Source organism: Corvus cornix, chromosome 2 (genome assembly GCF_000738735.6).
Source record: "Corvus cornix cornix isolate S_Up_H32 chromosome 2, ASM73873v5, whole genome shotgun sequence".
Classification (NCBI taxonomy): domain Eukaryota; kingdom Metazoa; phylum Chordata; class Aves; order Passeriformes; family Corvidae; genus Corvus; species Corvus cornix.
In genome coordinates, this window is record NC_046333.1 from 125359239 (window position 1) to 125372477 (window position 13239).

The 13239-nt window shown below is 41.8% G+C and overlaps 1 protein-coding gene across 5 annotated transcripts in view; it reads right to left on the reverse strand.

Annotated features, from left to right (window-relative positions):
- Positions 1 to 13239, reverse strand: part of PAG1 (phosphoprotein membrane anchor with glycosphingolipid microdomains 1) — a 113055-nt gene that overhangs the window by 17138 nt on the left and 82678 nt on the right. For all 5 annotated transcript variants that reach the window (XM_010405050.4, XM_039549710.1, XM_039549708.1 and 2 more), the window contains 3 exons: positions 5425 to 5636; positions 2743 to 2794; positions 2120 to 2216 (listed from right to left, as the gene is read on the reverse strand). In XM_010405050.4, coding sequence (XP_010403352.1) covers positions 2120 to 2216; positions 2743 to 2794; positions 5425 to 5549 — 274 coding nt within the window. In that variant the 5' untranslated portion in view covers positions 5550 to 5636. The remainder of the gene's footprint in view (positions 1 to 2119; positions 2217 to 2742; positions 2795 to 5424; positions 5637 to 13239) is intronic.

The following is a 13239-nucleotide window of genomic DNA, read 5'->3' on the forward strand; positions in this document are numbered from 1 at the left end:
AGCTCCCCACCAAAGGCTGTGCCATACTTCTCTTAGTCTCACAGCACATAATGTAGGTTGACAACCTACTAACAAGCTGGCCATATGCACAAGAGAGAAGACTAGACTTCAGAAGGTAATGTTAGGCAGAACATGTTGTTTTAGGTCCCAGAAGCAGGCCACATGTCACTGTCACTAGAGAGTATTAGGGACTGAATCTATGGGGCTTCTCATCTTACACCACACGTGTGATATTTGCATGCATTCATGGGGATATACAAGCACGTTTCATGTAGTGCATGGTACATAACTTTACCTCACACTATTTCTTAAAAAAATCACTTCTGAACAGCTTTACTATTCTTAGTACAGTTCCTATGGCACTATCTCAACAAAAACAACCCATTCTTCTGTGTCCTTCAGTGTGTTTGACATGGTGACAAAAGTGTTGCCAAAGCAATCAGTGCCCTTGATTTGGTGGTTGCCATGGACATTACCTTCTCTTGTGTTCAGGGCATGCAGATGCAGTCAGCACCTGCAGGGAGCCATACCCTGACTGCATAATTCAGGCCAGAACTGGAGGTGTAAGATGGTAATCACTGTCTGAATGGGAGATGGGAGTTTTCCCTTTCTGGTCCTTCATTCTAGGGATTTCTGTGCTGTGCTGAGCACCTTTACAGAACCCAGAGAGCACACACCCCATTCAGCCTGCAAGGGATAATCAAAAGCAATGAGAGCTCAAGTTTCTGTGCTTCTGTGGTTATGGGTAGCAACACAGAAGGGGTTTGTGTAGCTGAAGGGTTGGCATAGGTTGACAATGCTGGCAGGTTGGGTAAGGGAAAAAACCACAGCATTTGATGGTTCTGCTTCCATAGCCCTGCCCCTGCTCAAAAAGCTAGCAGAAACAGTAATAAAAAGAACTATTAACAAAAAAGTGCATAAAGTATAAGTAAGAAATCAAAGCACAGGGGTTTCTGTTATTCAGAAGGGCTGTTATGCACAGTGTCAGCTGAGTATAATATCAGACAGTCTGAAAACTGTCTGCTGGTTGACAGCACACGTTTTAGCAGCAGCTCTGACAGCTGCACATGTGGTGACTCATGGCAGAGAGAAATACTTCCATTCTGCAGGGCTTTGCTCTGCACATCAAGTCCCTCAGGGAACCACACACCTACATACACAGCAAGCCAACGGATGGCAGCAGCAATTAGCTGCAAAAACAAAGTTTAAAAATTACTTTGGATACTTGTCTCTAAGGAGTGAAGTCTGATAGCTTAGCCTCTGTGTGCAGGAGACAAGGAGAGAGCTGAAAGTTGGAGTGCAGCCCCTGGTGTTGGTGTTAGTGTGAAGACAACAGTTGGCTCCCAGTGGCTCTGAGCTGAGGGTGAGTTTATTTTTAGGTTCAGCTGAGTAAAATATTTTCCAGGGATACTCCAGGGTGAATCATTTTGAGTGTTCAGCAAAGCAAAGACTAAGGAAAAAAAAGGAAGCCTATTTATGTTGCCTGTTTTCTAAAATATAAAAATATAAGTGACAGCACACTACAGGACTGTGATCCAAAGCTGCAATCCCTGAAGGAGGACCTGAAATATTTCCACAGCCTCCTGGAGCACTTCTGAAGCTCTGAGGTGCAACTTCATCTTCTGGCTTTATCCCTGTTCCATAGGTTACCAAGATTAGGGAATGTCCCATTCTCTGCCTGATGGCCTTGTCGATCTGCAGGTATGGCTTGGTGGCCCAGACCTGGTGGCCCAGGAGAAGAGCTCAGCACCTCCTAGTATTGGCTGGCACGGAGGATTGGGAGCAGGGGAGTAGGGCTGTGCCAGAGCATGCCCAGTAGGGAAGTGGAGATGCAGCCTAAACCACCAGAATGTCCATGAGGTGATCACCTTCATTGACTTTCCAGCAAGGCAAATGACTTCATGGCATTTTTTAACTTGGTTGTACGTTCTGTGTGATCTGGTGTCAGACCTGCAGAGGTGCACAGAGTATTCAGACAAATGACTTGCCTGTGTGCTGGGAAAGCTGATGGCTAGAAACCTGAAACCTGAGGGATCACCAGGTGCAGCTAAGGTGGGAGCTGTGAGCACTGGGGCGGTGCCGCTGGCTCATCCCACCCGCAGGGGCTGCCACTACTCACCCTCCCCATTGCTGAGTGCTCCGTTCTGTTCGCTGTTTGGGGGAGGCTCCGTAGCCGAACTTGTGATGGAATGGCTGAAAACCTCCTTGTCGGAAGGCTGCAACACAAATCAGTGACCACTGGATCAGAATAATGAATAAACATGCAAGGAATTTCATTCTCATCTCCAGAGCTCTGACTAGCAGGTATTATTGGCAGGAGAGCCAAACCATGCCAACTAGATTCAAAGATTTAAGTGCCTGTGTTTACAGATGTTAAAAAAGATGAATGCAAAGATGTCCAGAGTGATGTCCTTTCCAAGCTTTATGCTAACAGACATTACTGTGGCTTTAACCCGTGAGAAGACAGCAGCTGACAAAGGGTACGCTGCCCTTGGGCTGCAAACGGAGCGAAGGACAGGCAGGAGAGCTGGAGAACAGTGGTGTCAGAAAGGGCACTGAGAAAGTGCAGATTATCAGGATCTACACAAGTTTTCCTCCTCTTCCTGTTCTGCAACTTTTAAAGTTTCCCATGCTCAACCACATCGAAATTCCTGAGCTGTTTTCTAATTTGTGGTATTTTGCAAGGAGCTTGGTACAAACCAACCACAAGACAGACACAAGCTGCCAGAAATAAATACTTACCACATTCATCAGATTTTCATGATCTCCATTCTGATTTTTGGCCTTCTTTTCCCTTAATGAAAAAGGCACATGAATTTTTACTACAAATTATGCTAATATACAAATGCCAATCATTAACAGACTTTACACTCCTGCAGGGAACAGAACTATGTTTCACAATAATATTGAAAATGGAATAACTGAAACTTATTACAGGAACTGGTATGACCTCTGTGTAAGGACACCATTGAGGCAGAATGGAGATAAACATAACTGAAGAGGTACAACAAACACACACAACCCTTCTTCTCACTCAGTGTAAGATCACAGTGAGGACTGACTGATGATAATTACAATATAATGTAAATAATTATGTAGAGATAGGACAAGGGGGAATGGCTTCCAACTGAAAGGGAGTAGGTTTAGATTAAGTATTAGGAAAAAATTCTTTACTGTAAGGGTGGTGAGACACTGGAACAAGTTGCTCAGAGAAGTGACTACTTGTGGCTGCCCCATCCCTGGAAGTGTTCAAGGACAGGCTGGATGGGGCTCTGAGCAACTTGGTCTAGTGAAAGGTGTCCCTGCCCATGACAGGGAACTAGATGATCTTTAAAGTCCCTGCCAACCCAGGCCATTCTGTGATGATAAAAATATTATTATCTTCAATTTAATCATATCTGAAATTCTCAGATACACATTCTGGTGACAGACCACTTGGGAAGTCCCTTAAACTGTGTCATGAGGAATTAGAAAAGGCCAACAAAATCCAGGCCAACTTCCACTAAAAATGCTAGTCAAATTGATAATAAGCATGAGCAGTTCAAAAAGGCCTACAAATGTGATAGCAGCAGAGGCCTACATTTTTAAAGGAATCCTGCTTCCCTGGGTCCTTCACAGGAGTCTAAGTATGGATCACGTTTCCAGTTTTTACCATCTGGGAAATACAGCTCTTATTCAGAATACTGCAATAAAGTATGAGCTTAAAATAATGTTAGTCCTTCCCCTAGATGAAAAGTCAAGTTAATAGGTGAGAAAATATTGACAATATGAATTTTTTACGTCTTGTAAAGTCTGCAGGGAACTGTAGACATTAGCACACTTAAACTTCTACCTAATTGGGAAATAACAAAACAGCAAGTGAGCCTGCACCAATGCAGAGCAGAGAAAGTTAAAAGCTGAATTTTCTCTCTGGAAGTTTTTCCGATTCTGGTATTTTATAAAGAGCAATTATTATTCAGTTTTCTATGTCCTTATCCATTTTTGAAAAGTAAGCCAGGAAGAAATTCTGCATAATTGCATTTATGCATGAACAACCTGCCCTACAGAATGACCTGAAACAAAAGATACTATATCCAAACTAGCAACACATGAATTTATTAAAAAGCATCACCAATGTTCCAGGCAATGTATCTCTGTAACTGCAAAGACTACTCAGTGGTTTGACTCACCTTTCTAGAGATGTTTCAAGGAGTGGTATGTTACAAAAAAACACACAGAATTATAGAATCATTTGGGTTGGAAAAGGCCTTAAAGACGATACACAGTACCTAAATGCAGTATTTGTGGGCCAATGAATATTTAAAATAGTCTTTCTATTTTTAAATCAATTTAAAATGTAACTATTTCTACTATTTTTTATACAGATATCACAGGAAACTGTGACAATAAGAAGATACTGAAGTGTCAACTTACAGTTTATGAAAGTGTTTCTGCTGAATCACATGAAATGACAAGGTCCAACTTAGGCTTTTTAGGGTTTCAACCAACTTCTGGGGCCTGTTTTTGCCCACAACTGCTTTTTGCATGGTGGGCATTAGATAAATCCTGCTGAAAACCAGGGCCTTCCACTGTAGACATATCTTGTGCCAATACAGTGCATTTTATGGCTGCACAGTTTCCTCAGTGCTCTCAAAGCTGAAGGGGTGAAAGCACATGCTCCTTATAGGCATATGCATCCAAACTGAAGATTTTGCTGCTGTACTGGATATTTTTTCCCCCCATATACTTGGCTGATTCAGCTATGCTATCAAAACATGGCAATATGGACCACAGCAGTCCCACTCCTCACAGTGAAGGGTCTGACTGGTCTGGCCAGTGGAAGGGCACCATGGACACCTTCCCTGTGCAGTTAGCAGGGCTCAGCTTACATGTCATGAAGGAGCATGAAACATGCATATACAAAGTCAGTAGAAGTGCCTGTATTGGTGAAATTGAATCCTCTCATGGAGAGGAAAATAAGGATAAGGTGTAAGACATTAATTAGTATCACTATTTGATCCTTACTCATTTTTGTTGGAAAGGCAGGATCAATTCTCTATACTTCAGGAATGGCCAAAGCAAAGCTGAAGTACATAATCACTTCCCTTTCCTTTTTACCTACACTTTTCTTTGTCCTGCTCAGCCCACCTAATGTTCTCAGTTTCAGCTTAGGGGTGTGATCTGCTAACCCTCAGTGTCCACCTGTGCTCCAGGCTTTTGTTTAGGGGAAACCACTGAACAAGCACAATGGTGTATTTCCTTCACAGCAAAAGAAAAAAAAAAATCAACTTTAGAATTAATGGAACTGTTCAAACTCAGGTTTGCTCTGAAAACTGTACCTTTTTTTTTATTTCTGTACCTAAGTCCTCAGTATTTCCTGCTAACTATTTATACATGAAGCTATGTACAAAGTAAATCAAGAACCATTAAGCCCTGGAGCCTTACCCATTGCAGCTGGAGCAAAGGAAGATGAGGAAGGTGAGGAACAACAGTGTTGTCATGGCTGCCAAACTTCCCCACAGGATCATGTGCATCTGTCCACTGCCTAAGAAACCACCCTCTGGCCCCATGGTACTAGCAGGAGCTGGTATCACTTGGGGTTGAAGAGGTTACTCCTTGAAGAAGACTGACATCTGTGCTGCATGCACTTTCTGTTTCTGCAGAAAGAAAAACACCATCAGAGGTTAAGAGAAATTTTGAAGATAATGAATCTGACAGCTACAAGTCTGGCAGGAGAGATTTTCAAATCCAGATCTTACGAAAACCAGTTTCAAGTACAAGCCAGCCAGCCAGCCAAAGAGATTTGCAGTTACATTTCTGACAGCAACATAGAACAGATTTGTCAAATATTAATGGAAGCTGTTACCTATCTACAATCTCAACGTGAATAAAAGGTAGTACAGCATCTCTGTACTTGTATTTTCAGGAAAAGATTTATAAATACACTTTGAGGGACAGAGTAATCTATTTTGTGGTTATATTTGTAAATTTCATTGAAAAGTGAGCTTTCGAAACCATCTACAACTTCTGCCAAGTTAACAAGCCAAAAAGAGAGCAGCAGCAGGTGTTCACCTCATTCCCTCTCAGTCTATCCTGCTTGCACATGATTCAAGGCTTGAAGCGCAGTGACAAATAAGCTAGCTAAGTGTCTGAAAGGAATACCCCAAAAACCTTTCTCACAGCAGGTAAGATCTAGTCTTATTTCTGTGTGATATGCTTATTTTCTTAATAGTATGTCTGGACAGTAACAATATTGAACCTTCTTTTTTAGCTTCTCCCCACCTGAGTCTGAGAAAACAACAGAGCAAAGTAAACAGGGTGTTTTTTGAGAACTTGAATACACACAACTTTCGCTACAGCACAGCAGCCCATGGGGACACATCCTGGGTAAACCCTATTTATGACATATAAGTTTTGGTATACAATATATTCTAAAATTCTGTACATATTTTTAATGTAATACATTGTTGATGTGACAAAATTAAAAAGAAGTTATTAATTCTTCACTGATGAAGGTATCAATTTCTCCATAATTTGGGAACAGGTTATGCAAAGCCTACTTACAGGTTTTCAGCCTGACTTCAAGATTGATAAAAACTGAAATAGAATACGATGGCTAAGAAATGAGCAGATATATTTTGGGAATGAAAAAGTAGCACAAATATAAGATTGAAAAATGTCTAAAGCCGCTAATGACTTACTTTAATGCATATATTTTCATAGATATATGTTTTGTGTAGGAAATATGTATGTACATACATTTATTTCTTTGCAGCAGAAGCATTCTTTGTAAAAACAAATTCAATTAGGTACTAATATTGTACTTGTATATAAAAACATATCACCATCCTGTTATTAAAATCTCATGAGAAAAAAAGATTTATTTTCAGAAAAAGGCCTTGAGATCAAAGAAAATCTGGTGAATCAGAGAAGATACTTAACAACTAAGTTATGTGACTGGGTAGCTCTTACAAGCAACATTTCTGTCCCTGCATAAAATGGGCTCATTGATTTCAACCATGGAGGGTCAGACTTCTGAATGCCTTCCAAGAAGAACCTTACTACGCTATCTACAGTGGATAAAAGCTTCTTTTTTTTTTTGTTGAAAAAAAAATTCTTTTAGATAATAATGGCATTGAAATTGAAATGGGAAGAAACAAACCCAAGATGGAAAAAGTTGCTTATCCTGAAAAGACAAACTTCAAGGTGTAGTTAAATATTTTTAGTTTGGACAAGTAACAAGAAAGGCAGACAATCTGTAACTTCTCCAAACCCCTAAATACAAAGGGAGAATAGGTGCCACACACCTTGGCAGAGCACATACATCTTACTGTTAGTCTTGTCCCCTGACACCCAAGAGCCACTGCTCTTCAGGCATGACCACTGCCAAACAATGTGCCTCTCTGGTTATCTTGGCAGAGCCTGTGAAATTAAACATTTAAAAGCAGTGGCAGATCACTCTAAAATTATGTATATGGCAGATGATACAGCCCTGCCTCATCCTTATTTTAAAGCAAAGTTGGGTTATTTCTATGCTGAGTCATAGTCATTTCACTGACTGTGAAATGGAGAGACCTTAAGAGAAGCTGAATCAGATTTAGTCAGAAGAAAACTTGGTGTAATGCCTGCAAAGACCTCTGTGATGACATGCAAGGGCACTGTGCATTGATATGGATTCCAGTAAAGGTGGTGGACTGTCCTCATTTAGAAAACATTACAAGGCACACTGTGCTGGCTGCCTTAACTAGCTCCAAACCATTGTTAAGAGGGTTGAATAGAAAGTCCTTCCCTTTTAAACTTTTTTTTTTTGGTGAATTTTCAAAGACACTTCCTGCCCGCTAAAACTCAAAAAAAATTCTTAAAAAAATCTTTTCATTTCTTTTGTCCATTACCTTTGCCTTCAAAACCCCCTAATTTTATTTTTTTTCTTGGAAAAAAATGATGAAATGAAAATGGAATGTAAAAACAAAGGAAATTGAACCAAATATCTTTTCAGCATTTTTGTTGTCTTTTCTTCCTTGGTTTTCCCAAGAAATAAAAAGAAAGCAAATGAAAAAAAGAAACTCTTTTTTTTTTCCCCCAAATATTGGTCAAAGAAAAATTTAAGAAAAAGAACGGGGATTTAAAAATCTTTTTCTTAAAACAGAAACACATTTTTATTCTCTTTTAGAGCAGACACAGAGCTGTCTTGAAAGATATGTAAATTATTTCTACTACTAAGTTCATAATTTTGTACCTACTCTGAAGAATGGTACTATACTCTTCTCAGAAGACTAAGTAACATAACTTAAGCTAATACTGTAAAAAAAGCTTTTTTTTTTTTTCTAAAGATATATTCTTAAGGCTCCAGGACTTTATTTAAAGATAATATTTGAGCTAAGGAAAGCTAAGGACACATGGGGAGCAGCCCCATGGAAAAGCTGCGTCTTTGAAGGCTTTAGTACAGAGTTAGGAAGTGTTGGGATGAGCTGGAGCAGATGGAGTTCAGACTGAACTTCAAAAGCAGTGAGATCAGAAACAGTCAGTCAAGGAAGACCTACGTGTGATGTCAGGAGTGAAGCACAAGACTGATGCTACACACGAGGCATCCCACCAGGCAGAAGTTGAAATAGCAAAGGGAATGACCAAGGGCAGAAGATGTAGTTAATTTACAAGAAAAAAGCACGAAATGCTTTGACTGTATGTTGAGAGAAAGAGGTCAGAAACGGACAGAAAAACACAGTGGCACTTGAACCAGGGGAAGCGACTGCTGGAGACACCTGTGCAAGCAGAACAGAGTGATAACTAGGAACAGACTGATGACAGGTGATGCCCTGAATGAAGGAAGCTGAGCAGGCAACATGTGACCAGTAGCTCCTTGAATGGCAAGAGTTTGACGAAAGTGCTAAAGGACCTAGAAGCTGCTCAGCACACAGAACAATCAGAAGTAAATACAATTGTAACACAAAAACATCCCAGCCTTCCAGTACCTAAAGGGGACCTACAAGAAAACTTGTGAGGGACTTTTTAAAAGGGCATGTAGTGATAGAACAAGGGGGAGTGGCTTTAAACTGAGAGTAGGTTTAGATTAGCTATTAGAAAGAAATTTTTTACAGTGAGGGTAGTGAGGCACTGGAACAGGTTGCCCAGAGAAGCTGTGGATGCTCCATCCCTGGAAGTGCTCCAGTTCAGGTGGATGGGACTTTGAGCAACCTCATGTAGTGAAAAGTGTCCCTGCCCTGACAGGTGGGTTGGAACTGGATGATCTTTAATGTCCCTTCCAACCCAGGCCATTATATGATTCTATGGTTCTAGATTCACCCTCTGTGAACCCTTATCATATAGTGACATCAGAGGGCTTGCTCCTTCTGTTTAATGCCTCCCAAAAGATGAGGCTGAAATAATATTCACCCAGGCTGGTGCTTTTAACACAGGAGAGTTTCTGAAATGCCTGAGGCTGGACCAGCCCCCATCAACTGCCCCAACCAGCCCTGGACAGAAACTTGGCAAAGACATACATTGAAAACACAACTGCCTGAACTCCCTCTGCTTCCACTAGGTGAATGCCTGGACACTAAAACATCAATGCCTAATACCTTGAATTTAGGAGCTGCTCCAGAGGCTAGCTTTAAAGAGAAATTTTTTTGAAATCATAATGATGGAACAACAAGCAGCTAATTTCTAAGAGCTCTCTGACTGCTGAAATGTTTAACTCCTGCTTTTACAATAGAAAATTATATTGTGCTGCCCTCTGGTGAAGCTCTCCGTTCGGGGACTGGGAGTTGTGGCTCTTATGAGGGTGCTTCAGAGCTCGGTACAAACTCTGCTGCTACAGATGGAGTTCACATGGGGCTCTTCATCTCTCAGGCTCAAAACAGTCCACCCTTGGAAGGCTGTCAGACTCCAGTAGTTCAACCTTGCAGAGAGACATTGCTGAGACAGAATAATGGTCAGTTGAACTGTTTGGGCTTGTTAAAATGATTTTCCTGTGTGACAATCCTTTAAAGATGAAGATTTCTTTCACTGTACCCTTTCCACAGAACTCTCCACAGAAGTTGTTGGGGATACTGAACTTTAAAAGAGAGTAACAGTGACAGGCCTGGAACACCTGGGTAAGAAACCCGGTTATTTCATCTATGGCAAAATTTAAATGGCAAAATTTAAACAATAGTCTGCATTCCCATTTCAAAGTCACTACCAGTTCAGAACACTAATCTTTACACTATATTGATACAATTTATTTTTCTTGTGGGAACTTCTTGCTTTTCAGACATCAATATTTGCCATTATTGGAACCCATATGATAAATGATGCCTGTAGCCATTCCTCAAAATTGCACTTAAATGCCCAATTATATTTGTGGTTTCAGAATTACAGGTACTTTGTTACATAACCCACACTTTTATGGTGAATAATGTGCTATTTTTGCTTGTGGCTGTTGCAGCGATAAAGCAGAGCTGAGGCAGTTCAGCCTGACTTGATGAGGAGAATGCAATTTTGGTTCCAAAAAGCCTGTATCTGTAGTGAAGCAGATACACAGGCTGCAAATTTGGGGAGCACATGAAGTGTGAATTTTAACTGGTGGGGAAGCTGCTGCAGAAGTTTGGAGTGAGACCCGAACACCTTTGAAGACTAGCATCCAAAAGACCCAGTGCACTTCAGGAGCACGATCTGGCCAGGATTTTCTGAGCAATGTCCTGCCTGAGTTTATGGTGGTGCACGTACAGGGTGTGCTTGCGAGAGGCAGATGCCATGCTCTGGTGTCCTGGCAGGAGATGGCAGCGTGTCCCTCTCCCACCACCTTCCCCCCTTGGCTTCTGGGTTTAGAGCAGTTTCATTCATGTCCTGCTGCAAACAACGCTCAGCCCACACCTTCCAGAGGGAGAAGAGTGGGAAATGTCAACAGCTTCACCTCTCTGGGTTTCTTAATGAATTATAGATGGAGCGTAGGCAAGAGACTAAATTGTTCTGACAACTGAGTGCCTTCGAATGTGAGAAGCCAAACGCGACAGGACAGGAGAGACTCGTGGAGGCTGCGGGGATTGCAGCTCCCTGTCCCGGGCTGTCAGGCTGTGTTCGGCTAACAGGGGCACTGCCCAGGTGCTTCATGGGCTCACCCCCGAGCTTTGTTATAGGGCTCCCTTGTGAACTGCTCAGTCTCCTACTGCTCTCTTCCCCTTGCCACCCCTCTGGCTAACAGTGCTTTCAGTTATCCACTACTAAACTGCAAAACAGATCAGGGAGATGACATGATTTGGAAGATCCCCTCCACTCCACAGCAGAGACAGGGCAAGGAGAGTGGGAAAGAAGGTTGGAATTTTTATATTATATTTTTATTACTCTGGTAGCAAGCCCCCGGAGAGCTGCATTAAACCAGAAAACGGGGAAGTACAAGATATGTGGACCCACAAACTGAGACAGGGGCTGAGAAGTATGAAGCTAATGTCGCCTTGTCGACGTCCAGCTGCAAATGCTGTTATTCAACCACAGAACCAGACCAGAAACCTGGGCTACAACAACCAGGCAACAGCAGAAATTGTCCTGCACGTGACTAACACCTCGCAAGAACCTTTCCTCTTCTGTTCCTCCAAATCCTGAAAACACACTTTCTCTATGAAGTTAGCATCCCACTGGAGACCTGAGGTATGTGACACCCTCAAGAAGGAAAGAAAGAAAACATCTGAAGGCAAGCAATCCACCACTCCTGCACCCACAAAAGCTCACACCGAACTACACACCTCATTTAGAGATGGGGGAGGACATGGCAGATGCACTTTGCTCAGTCCAGAGCCATTTCCATGTCAGAACTGTTCTCTGTATGTAAATACCATGGCGCTGGCAGGAAAACACCATTTGTGCTCCTATACAACCTTATGTGTACCACTATGCTAAACTGTGTTAAGATGAAAATAAAGCACCCTTCCTTCACCCAAACAACCTTCCTTCAAACCTATTGATTTTAAACTGAATGTGTTTTCTGACCTTTTCTGCTATGTGGCCTAACCGAGCTTTAACAGCAGAGAAGCTGGAGGCAGCTCCTGAGTGCCTCCTTTCTGTAACTTGCCACAGTTGGAGGATTCCTGACAGCATAACCTGATATGGCATTACACACACATTTTATGACATCAACAGGGCTGCATTTGTTCTTGTGTGGGCAAAATACTTGGGTCAAACTTTTCATAGGTATCTCCTACTGCAAGTCCTGGTTTGGAGCCTGTCTGCAGAAACCAGTGGGAGTTGTGCTTTGAACATTAATGTTGGGCCCCCTGCATTAAGTTAAACATGCTGGAGATAATTGTCTTGTACAGCCCAAGCCCACAATCTTATACTTTCTTATTCTCCACAGAATGGTGGTTGTATTATCTTCCAGGAGTGGTTCCTGACCAGAGCTAACTCCTGAGTGGTGCATGGGATTGGTTTTGAGAAAGAGCCTTTTGACTGCAACCAAAATTATGCTTCAGGCTGTTCTAACTTGGTAAAACCCCATCTTTTGTGTTTCAGAGTGGGCATCTGATAACAGTGGGTCCTTTGGACCTTAATCCCCCTGTGCTACAGATCCTGCTCTCCGTACTTCTCCACCACAGGACATATCCAACTTTCTAGCCACTCCAGCTCCTCTTTCTCTCTCAGTTCCCAGTTCTCTTTGCTCTCTGAGGCAACCATCTCTGCTATAGGTGACAAAGACTACATTAAGATATCAAAATAGGAATAAGTGTGCATGAGAACTAGTAAAATAAATACAAAGATGTCAAAATTTCATCAAAAAGACACATTTCAGATAATTCTCAGGCATTGCCACATTAAAACAGATGATACTATGGAACAGCCTGAATACACAAACACAATCCTTGCTTTATATTGGTATTAAGTGAATAAGAGCAATTAAATGCTTCTGGAGACAGTAGGCGACAGGATTGCTGTTGGGACTGAAGTGCTGCCTGGCAGAACCTCTCCTAACACCACACTGTCACTGGAGCCAAGATTGTGAAGTTTCTTCAAATGTACTATAAAAAAGTAGTAAAACGTATTTGTAATTGGTCAAATTGCTGCTTCTGCATCTGCAATGCCTTCTTTTGGCCTCTAGCTGTTTAAATGTACTCAACTACACAAACCTTAAGACCAAGATTGCCTTTCTCACACAGTACCTAGTGCATTTTGCTTTTGGGGTTCCTATGCACTAAATCAGGACAAATCCTCTCCTACAACAGGTTAAAGCTCTTGGTGCAGTTGTGTTTTGAGCTGCTTGGCTTGGCAGCACCCATTGAACGAGAACAGTCCAAG